Below are 13,820 nucleotides of genomic sequence, written 5' to 3' on the forward strand. Positions count from 1 at the left end.
GGGTAAGTTATACAACGTGACAGGGATCAAATACACATTGTGATAGTTATCAGATATACAATGTGTTAGGGATCATAGACACACTCCGTTAGGGATCAGATACGCACTGTGATAGTGATCAAATATACAAAGGATAGGGATCAGATACACGCTGTGATAGGGATCAGATATACACTGTGATAGGGATCAGATAAACACTGTAATAGGGATCAGATAGACATTGTGATAGGGATCAGATACACACTGTTATAGGGATCATATACATACCGTGATAGGGATCAGATACACACTGTGATTGGGATCAGATACACACTGTTATAGGGATCATATACATACCGTGATAGGGATCAGATACACACTGTTATAGGGATCATATACATACCGTGATAGGGATCAGATACACACTGTGATTGGGATCAGATACACACTATGATAGGGATCAGATACACACTATGATAGGGATCAGATACACTTTGTGATAGGGATCAGATATATTGTGATTGGGATCAGATATACACTGTGATTGGGATCAGATACACACCGTGATATGGATCAGATACACACCGTGATAGGGATCAGATATATTGTGATTGGGATCAGATATACACTGTGATTGGGATCAGATACACACCGTGATCGGGATCAGATACACACTGTGATAGGGATCAGATACACACTGTGATTGGGATCAGATACACACTATGATAGGGATCAGATACACTTTGTGATAGGGATCAGATATATTGTGATTGGGATCAGATATACATTGTGATTGGGATCAGATACACACCGTGATATGGATCAGATACACGCTGTGATAGGGATCAGATATGCATTGTGATAGGGATCAGGTACACACTGTGATAGGGATCAGATACACACTGTGATAGGGATCAGATCCACACTATGATAGGGATCAGATACACACTATGATAGGGATCAGATACACACTATGATAGGGATCAGATACACACTATGATAGGGATCAGACATACACGCTGTGATAGGGATCAGATGCACTGTCACAGGGTAAGTTATACAACATGATAGTGATCAGATACACACTGTGATAGGGATCAGATACACACTGTGATAGGGATCAGATACACACTATGATAGTGATCAGATATACACTATGATAGGGATCAGATACACACTATGATAGGGATCAGATACACACTATGATAGGGATCAGATACACACTATGATAGGGATCAGACATACACGCTGTGATAGTGATCAGATGCATTGTCACAGGGTAAGTTACACAACGTGACAGGGATCAAATACACACTGTGATAGTCATCAGATATACAATGTGTTAGGGATCATAGACACACTCTGTTAGGGATCAGATACGCACTGTGATAGTGATCAAATATACAAAGGATAGGGATCAGATACACGCTGTGATAGGGATCAGATGTACACTGTGATAGGGATCAGATAAACACTGTAATAGGGATCAGATAGACATTGTGATAGGGATCAGATACACACTGTGATAGTGAGCAGATAGACATTGTGATAGGGATCAGATATACACTGTGATAGTGAGCAGATAGACATTGTGATAGGGATCAGATATACACTGTGATAGTGATCAGATACATTGTCACAGGGTAAGTTACACAACGTGACAGGGATCAAATACACACTGTGATAGTCATCAGATATACAATGTGTTAGGGATCATAGACACACTCTGTTAGGGATCAGATACGCACTGTGATAGTGATCAAATATACAAAGGATAGGGATCATATACACACTGTGATAGGGATCATATACACACTGTGTTAGGGATCAGATACACACAGTGATAAAGATCAGATACAATCTGATAGGGATCAGATACACACTGTGATAGGGATCATTTAAACAATGTGATAGGAATCAGATATACACTGTGATGGGGGATCACATACACACCATGATATGGATCAGATACACATTGTGATAGGGATCAGATATACACTGTGGTGGGGATCAAACACACTTTGCGATAGGGTTCAGATCTACACCGTGTTAGGGATCAGATACACATTGTGATAGGGATCAGATATACACTGCGATAAGGATGAGATACACGCCATCATAGGGATCAGATATACACTGCGATAGGGACTCAGATATAAAATGTAATAAGGATCCAATACACAATGTGATGGGGATCAGGTATAAAAAGTGATAGGGATCAGATACATACTGTGATAGGGATCAGAAACACACTGTGATAGGGATCAGATACACACAGAGATATGGATCAGATATATAATGTGAGAGGGATCATATACACACTGCGAGAGTGATCAGATACACACTGTAATAGGGATCAGGTAAACAATGTAATAGTGATTAGATATACATTGTGGTCGGGATCAGATACACACTGTGATAGGGATCAGATACACACTGTGATAGGGATCAGATACACACTGTGATAGGGATCAGATACACACTGTGATAGGGATCAGATACACACTGTGATAGGGATCAGATACACACTGTGATAGGGATCATATACACACTGTTATAGTGTTCAGATACACACAGTGATAGTGATCAGATACATTGTCACAGGGATCAATTATACAATGTGATAGGTATCAGATACGCACTGTGATAGTGATCCGATACACACTATGATGGGGATGAGATACACACCTGTGATAGGGATCAGATACACGCTTTGATCGGGATCAGATACACACCTGTGATAGTGATCAGATACACACTGTGATAGGGATCAGATATACACTGTGATAGGGATCAGATACACACTGTGATAGGGATCAGATACACACCTGTGATAGGGATCAGATACACACCTGTGATAGGGATCAGATACACGCTGTGATAGGGATCAGATACACGCTGTGATAGGGATCAGATACACACTGTGATAGGGATCAGATATACACTGTGATAGGGATCAGATACACACTGTGATAGGGATCAGATATACACTGTGATAGGGATCAGATACACACTGTGATAGGGATCAGATACACACCTGTGATAGGGATCAGATACACGCTGTGATAGGGATCAGATACACGCTGTGATAGGGATCAGATACACACTGTGATAGGGATCAGATATACAATGTGACAGGGATCAGATACACACTGTGATAGGGATCAGATACACGCTTTGATAGTGATCAGATACACGCTTTGATAGGGATCAGATACATGCTGTGATAGGGATCAGATACACACTGTGATAGGGATCAGATACACGCTGTGATAGGGATCAGATACACACTGTGATAGGGATCAGATACACACTGTGATAGGGATCAGATACACACCTGTGATAGGGATCAGATATACACCTGTGATAGGGATCAGATACACGCTTTGATAGTGATCAGATACACACTGTGATAGGGATCAGATATACACTGTGAGAGGGATCAGATACACACTGTGATAGGGATCAGATATACACTGTGATAGGGATCAGATACACACTGTGATAGTGAGCAGATAGACATTGTGATAGGGATCAGATATACACTGTGATAGTGAGCAGATAGACATTGTGATAGGGATCAGATATACACTGTGATAGTGATCAGATACATTGTCACAGGGTAAGTTACACAACGTGACAGGGATCAAATACACACTGTGATAGTCATCAGATATACAATGTGTTAGGGATCATAGACACACTCTGTTAGGGATCAGATACGCACTGTGATAGTGATCAAATATACAAAGGATAGGGATCATATACACACTGTGATAAAGATCAGATACAATCTGATAGGGATCAGATACACACTGTGATAGGGATCATTTAAACAATGTGATAGGAATCAGATATACACTGTGATGGGGGATCACATACACACCATGATATGGATCAGATACACATTGTGATAGGGATCAGATATACACTGTGGTGGGGATCAAACACACTTTGCGATAGGGTTCAGATCTACACCGTGTTAGGGATCAGATACACATTGTGATAGGGATCAGATATACACTGCGATAAGGATGAGATACACGCCATCATAGGGATCAGATATACACTGCGATAGGGACTCAGATATAAAATGTAATAAGGATCCAATACACAATGTGATGGGGATCAGGTATAAAAAGTGATAGGGATCAGATACATACTGTGATAGGGATCAGAAACACACTGTGATAGGGATCAGATACATGCTGTGTTAGTGATCAGTTAGACGCTGTGATAGGGATCAGATACACACTGAGATATGGATCAGATATATAATGTGAGAGGGATCATATACACACTGCGAGAGTGATCAGATACACACTGTAATAGGGATCAGGTAAACAATGTAATAGTGATTAGATATACATTGTGGTCGGGATCAGATACACACTGTGATAGGGATCAGATACACACTGTGATAGGGATCAGATACACACTGTGATAGGGATCATATACACACTGTTATAGTGTTCAGATACACACAGTGATAGTGATCAGATACATTGTCACAGGGATCAATTATACAATGTGATAGGTATCAGATACGCACTGTGATAGTGATCCGATACACACTATGATGGGGATGAGATACACACACTGATAGTGATTTGATACACATCGTGATAGTGAACAGATAAATTGTGATACGGATCAGCCATACAATGTGATAGGGATCAGAGATACAATGTGATAGGAATCAGAGACACACTGAGATATGGATCAGATATATAATGTGATAGGGATCATATACACAACTGTAATAGTGATCAGATACATTGTCACAGGGATAAGTTATACATCGTGATGGAGATCAGATACAAACTCTGATAGTGATCAGATACAAACTGGGATAGTGATCAGACACACGCTGTGACAGGGAACTGACACACACTGTGATAGGGATCAGATACACACTGTGAAAGGGATCAGGTACATATTGGGACACAGATCAGATATACACTGTGATAAGGATCAGACACACAATTTGATAGGGATCAAATATACACTGTGAAAGGGATCATATACACACTGAGATATGGAGTTTCTCATGGCAGTGTCCTAGGAAAAACCACCTTCAGCTGCTTCATCAATGACCTTCCCTCCATCATAAGGTCAGAAATGGGGATGTTCACTGATGATTGCACAGTGTTCAGTTCCATTCGCAACCCCTCAGATAATGAAGCAGTCTGAGCCCGCATGCAGCACGACCTGGACAACATCCAGGCTTGGGCTGATAAGTGGCAAGTAACATTCGCGCCAGACAAGTGCCAGGCAATGACCATCTCCAACAAGAGAGAGTCTAACCACCTCCCCTTGACATTCAACGGCATTACCATCGCCGAGTCCCCCACCATCAACATCCTGGGGGTCACCATTGACCAGAAACTTAACTGGACCAGCCATATAAATACTGTGGCTACAAAAGCAGGTCAGAGGCTGGGTATTCTGCGGCGAGTGACTCACCTCCTGACTCCCCAAAGCCTTTCCATTATCTACAAGGCATAAGTCAGGAGTGTGATGGAATACTCTCCACTTGCCTGGATGAGTGCAGCTCCAACAACACTCAAGGAGCTCGACACCATCCAGGACAAAGCAGCCCGCTTGATTGGCACCCCATTCACCACCCTAAACATTCACTCCCTTCACCACCGGCGCACAGTGGCTACAGTTTGTACCATCCACAAGATGCACTGCAGCAACTCGCCAAGGCTTCTTCGACAGCACCTCCCAAACCCGCGACCTCTACCATCTAGAAGGACAAGGGCAGCAGGCACATGGGAACAACACCACCTGCACGTTCCCCTCCAAGTCACACACCATCCCGATTTGGAAATATATCGCCGTTCCTTCATCGTCGCTGGGTCAAAATCCTGGAACTCCCTTCTTAACAGCACTGTGGGAGAACCTTCACCACACGGACTTCAGAGGTTCAAGAAGGCGGCTCACCACCACCTTCTCAAGGGCAATTAAGGATGAGCAATAAATGCTGGCCTCGCCAGCGACGCCCACATCCCATGAACAAATTTTTTAAAAAGATATATAATGTGAGAGGGATCATATACACACTGCAAGAGTGACCAAATACACACTGTGGTAGGGATCAGATACACACTGTGATTGGGAACAGATATACAATGTGATAGTGATCAGATACACACTGTGATTGGGAACAGATACATGCTGTCATAGGGATCCGATATGCACTGCAATAGGGATCAGATATACACTGTGATAGTGATCAGATACACACTGTGATTGGGATCAGGTACACATTGTGATTGGGATCAGATACACACTGTGATTGGGATCAGATACACAGTGTGATAGGGATCAGATACACACTGTGATAGGGATCAGATACACACTGTGATAGGGATCAGATATACACTGTGATAGGGATCAGATACACACTGTGATAGGGATCAGATACACACCTGTGATAGGGATCAGATACACACTGTGATAGGGATCAGATACACACTGTGATAGGGATCAGATATACACTGTGATAGGGATCAGATACACACTGTGATAGGGATCAGATACACACCTGTGATAGGGATCAGATACACGCTTTGATAGGGATCAGATACACGCTTTGATAGGGATCAGATACACACCTGTGATAGGGATCAGATACACGCTTTGATAGGGATCAGATACACACCTGTGATAGTGATCAGATACACACTGTGATAGGGATCAGATATACACTGTGATAGGGATCAGATACACACTGTGATAGGGATCAGATACACACCTGTGATAGGGATCAGATACACGCTGTGATAGGGATCAGATACACACTGTGATAGGGATCAGATATACACTGTGATAGGGATCAGATACACACTGTGATAGGGATCAGATATACACTGTGATAGGGATCAGATACACACCTGTGATAGGGATCAGATACACGCTGTGATAGGGATCAGATACACGCTGTGATAGGGATCAGATACACGCTGTGATAGGGATCAGATACACGCTGTGATAGGGATCAGATACACACTGTGATAGGGATCAGATACACACCTGTGATAGGGATCAGATACACACTGTGATAGGGATCAGATACACACTGTGATAGGGATCAGATACACGCTGTGATAGGGATCAGATACACGCTGTGATAGGGATCAGATACACACTGTGATAGGGATCAGATACACACCTGTGATAGGGATCAGATTCACACCTGTGATAGGGATCAGATGCACGCTTTGATAGGGATCAGATACACACCTGTGATAGTGATCAGATACACACTGTGGTAGTGATCAGATACACACCTCTGATAGGGATCAGATACACACTGTGGTAGTGATCAGATACACACTGTGATCGGGATCAGATACACACTGTTATCGGGATCAAATATTCAATATGACAGGGATCAGTACACCCTGTTTACTGCACTGATGCTGGAGTATACAACAAGACCTGTTTACTGAGAGCTGTTGTACAGAACAGGTCCCATTTACTGTACTGTATGATGGAGTGTAGGACAGGACCTGTTTAGTGTACTGAGTGTTGGATTACAGTACACAATCTTTTTACTGTACTGAGAACTGGTGTACGGAACAGGACCTGTTTATTGTAATGGGTGATGTGGTATAGAACAGGACCTGTTTACTGTACTGAGAGCTGGAGTTCAGAACATGACCTGTTTACTGTACTGAGTGCTGGAGAACAGTACAGGACCTGGTTATTGTACTGACAACTGGTGTACAGAACAGGATCTGTTTACTGTACATTGTGCTGGATTATTAAACAGGACCTGTTTAATATGCTGTGTGCTGGAGTACAGAACAGGCTTTGTTTACTGTACAGAGAGCTGGGGTACAGAACAGCACCTGTTTACTGTACTGACAGCTGGAGTACAGAATAGATGCATTCTGTACTCCAGCACACAGCATATTGGAGTATAGAACAGGACCTGTTTATTGTATTGAGTGCTGGAGTTCAGAACAGGCTCTGTTTACTGTACTGAAATCTGGAGTACAGGGTGTGTTTACTGTACTGAGATTTGGAGTACAGAACAGGACTTGTTAAATGTACTTAGAACTGGAGTACAGAACATGACCTGTTTACTGTGCTGAAATGTGGAGTACAGAACTGGATCTGTTTGCTGTACTGAGATATGGAGATCAGAACAGGACTTGTTTAATGTACTTAGAACTGGAGTATAGAACAGGCCCAGTTTACTCTACTGAGTGCTGGAGTACAGAACAGGACTCATTTACTGTACTGAATGCTGGAATTCAGAACAGAACCTGTGAACTGTACTTGGACATGGAGTACAGAACATGAGCTGTTTACTGTACTGAGTGCTGTAGAACTGAACAGCACCTGTTTACTGTGCTGTTTGCTGAATTATAGAACAGGACCTTATCAATAAACTGTATGCTGGAGTATAAAACAGGCTCTGCTTACTGTAAAGAGACTTGGAGTACAGTACAGGACCTATTGACTGTACTGCGAGCTGGTGTACGGAACAGCTATTATTTATAGCACTGAGAGCTGGAGTACAGAAAAGGACCTGTTTACTACACTGAATGCTGGAGTATAGAACAGGACCTGTTTATTGTACTGAGTGCTGGACTATAGAACAGGACCTGGTTACTGTACTAAGTGCTGGACTATAGAACAGGACCTGGTTACTGTACTAAGTGCTGGACTATAGAACAGGACCTGGTTACTGTACTAAGTGCTGGACTATAGAACAGGACCTGGTTACTGTACTGAGTGCTGGACTATAGAACAGGACCTGGTTACTGTACTAAGTGCTGGACTATAGAACAGGACCTGGTTACTGTACTAAGTGCTGGACTATAGAACAGGACCTGGTTACTGTACTAAGTGCTGCATTATAGAATAGGAACTGTTTACTGTAGTGAGTGCTGGACTACAGGACAGGACTTGTTTACTGTACTGAATGCTGGATACAGAACATGACCTGTTTACTGTACTGAGTGTTGGACTATAGAACAGGACCTGGTTACTGTACTGAGTGCTGGACTATAGAACAGGACCTGGTTACTGTACTAAGTGCTGGACTATAGAACAGGACCTGGTTACTGTACTGAGTGCTGGACTATAGAACAGGACCTGGTTACTGTACTAAGTGCTGGACTATAGAACAGGACCTGGTTACTGTACTGAGTGCTGGACTATAGAACAGGACCTGGTTACTGTACTAAGTGCTGCATTATAGAATAGGAACTGTTTACTGTAGTGAGTGCTGGACTACAGGACAGGACTTGTTTACTGTACTGAATGCTGGATACAGAACATGACCTGTTTACTGTACTGAGTGCTGGACTATAGAACAGGACCTGTTTACTGTGCTGTGTGCTGGATTATAGAACAGGACCTGTTTAATATACCATATGCTGGAGTATAGAACAGGCTATGTTTACTGTACAGAGACTTGGCATACAGTACAGGACCTATTGACTGTACTGAGAGCTGGTGTACAGAACAGGACCTGCTTACTGCACTGAATGCTGGATTATAGAACAGGATCTGTTTAATATGCTGTGTGCTGGAGTACAGAATAGGTTCTGTTTACTGTTCAGAGAGCTGGGGTACAGAACAGCACCTATTTACTGTATTGATAGCTGGCGTACAGAATAGATGTTTACTGTACTGAGAGTTGGCGTATAGAATAGGACCTGTTTGTTGTATTGTGTGCTGCAGTACAGAATAGGCTCTCTTTACTGTACTGAGATCTGGGGTACAGAATAGGACCTGTTTATAGTACTGATATCTGGAGTACAGAACAGAACTTGTTTGCTGTATGATATCTGGAGTGCAGGGCGTGTTTACTGTACTGAGACATGGAGTACAGAACAGGACTTGTTAAATGTACTTAGAACTGGAATACAGAACAGGACGTGTTTACTGTGCTGAAATCTGGAGTACAGAACAGGACCTGTTTACTGTACTGAGTGCTGGAGAACTGAGCAGGACCCATTAAGTACTGATAGCTGAATACAGGACAGGACTTGTTTACTGTACGGAGTGCTGGAGGTACAGAACAGGAATTGTTTATTGTACTGAGAACTTGCATACAGAACAGGACCTGTTTACTGTACTGAATGCTGGATTTCAGAACATGAGCTGTTTAATGTACTGAGTGCTGGAGAACTGAACAGGACCTGTTAAATGTATTGATAGCTGGAGTACAGAACAGGATCTGTTTACTATACTGAGTTCTGGAGTACAGAACATGAGCTGTTTACTGCATTGAGTACTGCAGTACAGATCAGGACCTGATTACTGTACTGAATGCTGGAGTTCAGAACAGGACCTGTGTAATCTATTGAGATCTAGAGTACAGAACAGGACCTGTTTGCTGTACTGCGATATGGAGTACAGAACAGGATTTGTTTAATATACTTAGAACTGGAGTACAGAACTGGACCCATTTACTGTGCTGAAATCTGGAGTACATAACAGGCCCTGTTTACTGTACTCAGAACTGGCATACAGAACAGGACTTGCTTACTGTGCTGAAATCTGGAATACATAACAGGAGCTGTTTACTGTACTGTGAACTGGCGTACAGAACAGGGCTTGTTTTCTGTGCTGAAATATGGAGTACACAACAGGACCTGTTTACTGTGTGATGGACTACAGAACAGGACCCACTTACCGTACTTCATGCTCGAGTACAGAACAGGACCTGGTTACTGCACTGTTTGCTGGAGTACAGAACAGGACCTGGTTACTGCACTGTGTGCTGGAGTACAGAACAGGACCTGGTTACTGCACTGTGTGCTGGAGTACAGAACAGGACCTGTTTACTGCACTGTGTGCTGGATTATAGAACAGGACCTGGTTACTGCACTGTGTGCTGGAGTACAGAACAGGACCTGGTTACTGCACTGTGTGCTGGAGTACAGAACAGGACCTGTTTACTGTACTTTGTGCTGGATTATAGAACAGGATCTGTTTAATATGCTGTGCGCTGCAGTAAAGAACAGACTCTGTTAACTGGACAGAGAGCTGGAGTACAGAACAGAACCTGTTTACTGTACTGTGAGCTGGAGTACAGAATAGGAAATGTATACCATACTGAGAGTTGGAGTACAGAACATTAACTATTTGCTGTATTGAGAGCTGGAGTACAGAACAAGCTCTGTTTACTGTACTGAGAGCTGGAATACAGAATAGGACCTGTTTACTGTACTGAGAGCTAGAGTATGGAACATGATCTGTTTACTGAGTGCTCTGTGGATGAGGATCTGCTTTCTAATTATTTTTTTTCCATTCCCATCTAATGGGAAGGAATGGTCAACAGATAGACAGGAACACAACCTCTTTGATACCTGCGCCCCATTCTGAACCTTACTTCAATCCACCACAGTGGATAAGCCCCACAAAATAAGCCCCACCAAATCTGTCAAGGAAAATAAAAGTACTTTCAGCTGCTACTTATACATCATATTATACGGTAATTGCTAAGGCCTGTTAAGGAGTTAATAAATAATAAAGTTTCCTGCAGCACCATCGCAGTTTGTTTCTCCTGCCAGTTTTCCTTCCCCTGCCAACAAGTGAACAGATCATCAACAAACAGATGTTCCTCACAGCTCGTCAGCTTGTTTGAAATGTTAAATGTGAACAATGATTGTCATTTCATTGTGGTATTTTAATAAATAATCTCATTGCTCTCTTTCTAATTGGTTGCCTCTTTAATATTACATCACAAGCCCCGCCTCTCCCGCTGACATCAGAGCTCTCTGTGTTCTGAATGAACCCAGCCTTGGGTCCGCACTAAATGCTGTTCCCTCAGTCGCCATCCTACCCAACTCACAGCTGAGCACTGGCTAATCCAACACTCCTTCCACCTGCGTCTGACTGACTCGAGGATGGCTGTTCCCAAGATCTTCTGGCTGTCTCTTTGTATTGTGTGAGGTGGGAGCAGTGAAGGATAAGTTCTGCTATCCTCCGTTTTGCAGGAGCCAAAGAATGCTGCAGATTTCTCCCTGGATGTGAAGAGTGCGCGTTAAGTGGATCAATCCCGGGCCTGCTCGCGAACGGTTAAACCCCCTCGCAGGATGGTGGTGTCACCTCCGCTGACTACGCTCGGGGCCACGCTGGGGACAGCCGCGGGGCTGATCGCCATCTGCGTGCTGGCCTTCCTGTGCCGCTGTTTCAAGAAGAAGAAAGGAGTCTCTGAAAACCCAGAGAACGAGGGTTTGGGAAATACCGCGAAGCAGAGAAATATCGTGCACACACCGCAGCAGGTAAGCGAAGGATCTCTTTTCATGCTCTGGGATTTTGTTCTGTGCAGTCAGCAGCCGCTGAGCCATACTCTCGGTCTTTGCAAAATACCCGAGGAAGGCTTTGAAACCAGATACAAATTGGAGCATTAAAAGGTTCACTCAGAGAATCCAGTAATTACTGAAACATCAAAGTCTCTCTCTAAGGCTGTCTGTGCAACAAAAAAAAAGATTCATGTTAGTTAGGGGAGCGTTATAGAGAGGAGGCTTTATGTGGTTTCTATGCCCATGGAGCTGCAAGCCATGCTCTCACTCAGTGACTCCCATGACAAGGGACCTGCCAAGGTTTTAAATGGTGTCTGTATTACTAATAAAGCTACAATGAATGTCAAAAGGTGATCCACCACAGAGCATTATGGAGGGTCTGTGTTGTATGATTTCTTTATTAGAGTGTCGTAAACAACATTGAAGTCAGACAGTGCACTAGTGAGGGGTTACAGATATGGGGCTATGGTCGGAGCAGGACCCCATCCCCGCCATGACTCCCAACCCAGTTTCGCATTCATGGCGGGCTGCTAGTGTGATTCCTGTCAGCAAGCAGCAGCCCACCAGTGGACCCCAGGATGTTCCAGACTATGCTGCAGTGGGACCGGAAGAGGCAGGAAGAAAGCTTAAAGGGGGCCACAGTGCCCTGAAGACTGGGAGAAGTATTCCACTGAAGGCCCAGGCCGAGACCAAGGCTTTGTGCGGGCAAGCCATTCCGGGTGAATTGGAGATAAAGGAGGCCTCTACTATGCCCGCTGCCTCCACTTACAGCATTTTGGGGCCATTCCTGCTGCTACCCTAGGCCTCCTGTCGCCTTTCACCATCAGAGGAGCGAACGGGAGGGAAATGGGTCAGGAACCGAGGCTCTGTCCCACTCCACCCCACCTCCTGCCGATATTTACATACATCAGGCAGGGAAGGGGTGGCCAACAGCAGGAGCAGAGTGGAGGGAAACTGAGGTTAGGGTGGGGAGGTGGCAGTAGGATTTTTCCTACCATCCCACCCAATTTGCTACAGGATAGCGAGGAAAATCCAGACCATGGTGTTACATAAGGCTTCTCTATTATAACAATACAATATCGGAGAGTGGCAGGGCCTAGTTATTTTGTGATTATATTAGTTGGATTTGATTTTGTTGTAAACAATAACAGGAGCTTCCTCCTATGGCTCAGTGTTATAAAGGGTATCAAACCACAAAGTTCCAAGCTGAATCTTTCGTGTGCTGAATTAGCTGTTCTCCAGTGGGGTAGCAGTAGGAGCCAAACAATTTGGTTAAACTAAGGACAAATCAGCCAGGGTCCATCACCCAGATCACTACACAGCGACCCTTGCTGAAACTGCGCATGTGAGGATAACAGAATCAGGCTCAGTTGACGGAAGCCCTCCCATAGTCAAATAGCCTGCCCCCCCCAACACACACACACACACACACACACACAACCCAACCTCGTACTTGAAGAATTGCCACTTTTGGCAAGGTACTGTAGATTTGTCAGTGCCTGTGTAACCATACCAAGCGACACGAGTTACCACATTCAAAAGGGGAACGACGTTTGGGAG

At 43.8% G+C, this 13,820-nt stretch overlaps 2 protein-coding genes across 2 annotated transcripts in view; both read left to right on the top strand.

Moving 5' to 3' along the window:
• ldlrad3 (low density lipoprotein receptor class A domain containing 3) overlaps positions 1 to 12,025 on the top strand; it is a 291,752-nt gene extending 279,727 nt beyond the window's left edge. The window contains exon 6 of the mRNA XM_067993645.1: positions 11,952 to 12,025. Within this exon, the coding sequence (XP_067849746.1) occupies positions 11,952 to 11,988 (37 nt within the window). The 3' untranslated portion in view covers positions 11,989 to 12,025. The remainder of the gene's footprint in view (positions 1 to 11,951) is intronic.
• Positions 12,026 to 12,050: 25 nt separating this feature from the next.
• The window catches only part of syt13 (synaptotagmin XIII), a 39,142-nt gene continuing 37,372 nt past the window's right edge, over positions 12,051 to 13,820 (top strand). Inside the window, exon 1 of the mRNA XM_067993638.1 lies at positions 12,051 to 12,239. Within this exon, the coding sequence (XP_067849739.1) occupies positions 12,051 to 12,239 (189 nt within the window). The remainder of the gene's footprint in view (positions 12,240 to 13,820) is intronic.

The sequence above is a fragment of the Heptranchias perlo genome, chromosome 12 (genome assembly GCF_035084215.1).
Source record: "Heptranchias perlo isolate sHepPer1 chromosome 12, sHepPer1.hap1, whole genome shotgun sequence".
In the NCBI taxonomy this organism is placed as follows: Eukaryota; Metazoa; Chordata; class Chondrichthyes; order Hexanchiformes; family Hexanchidae; genus Heptranchias; species Heptranchias perlo.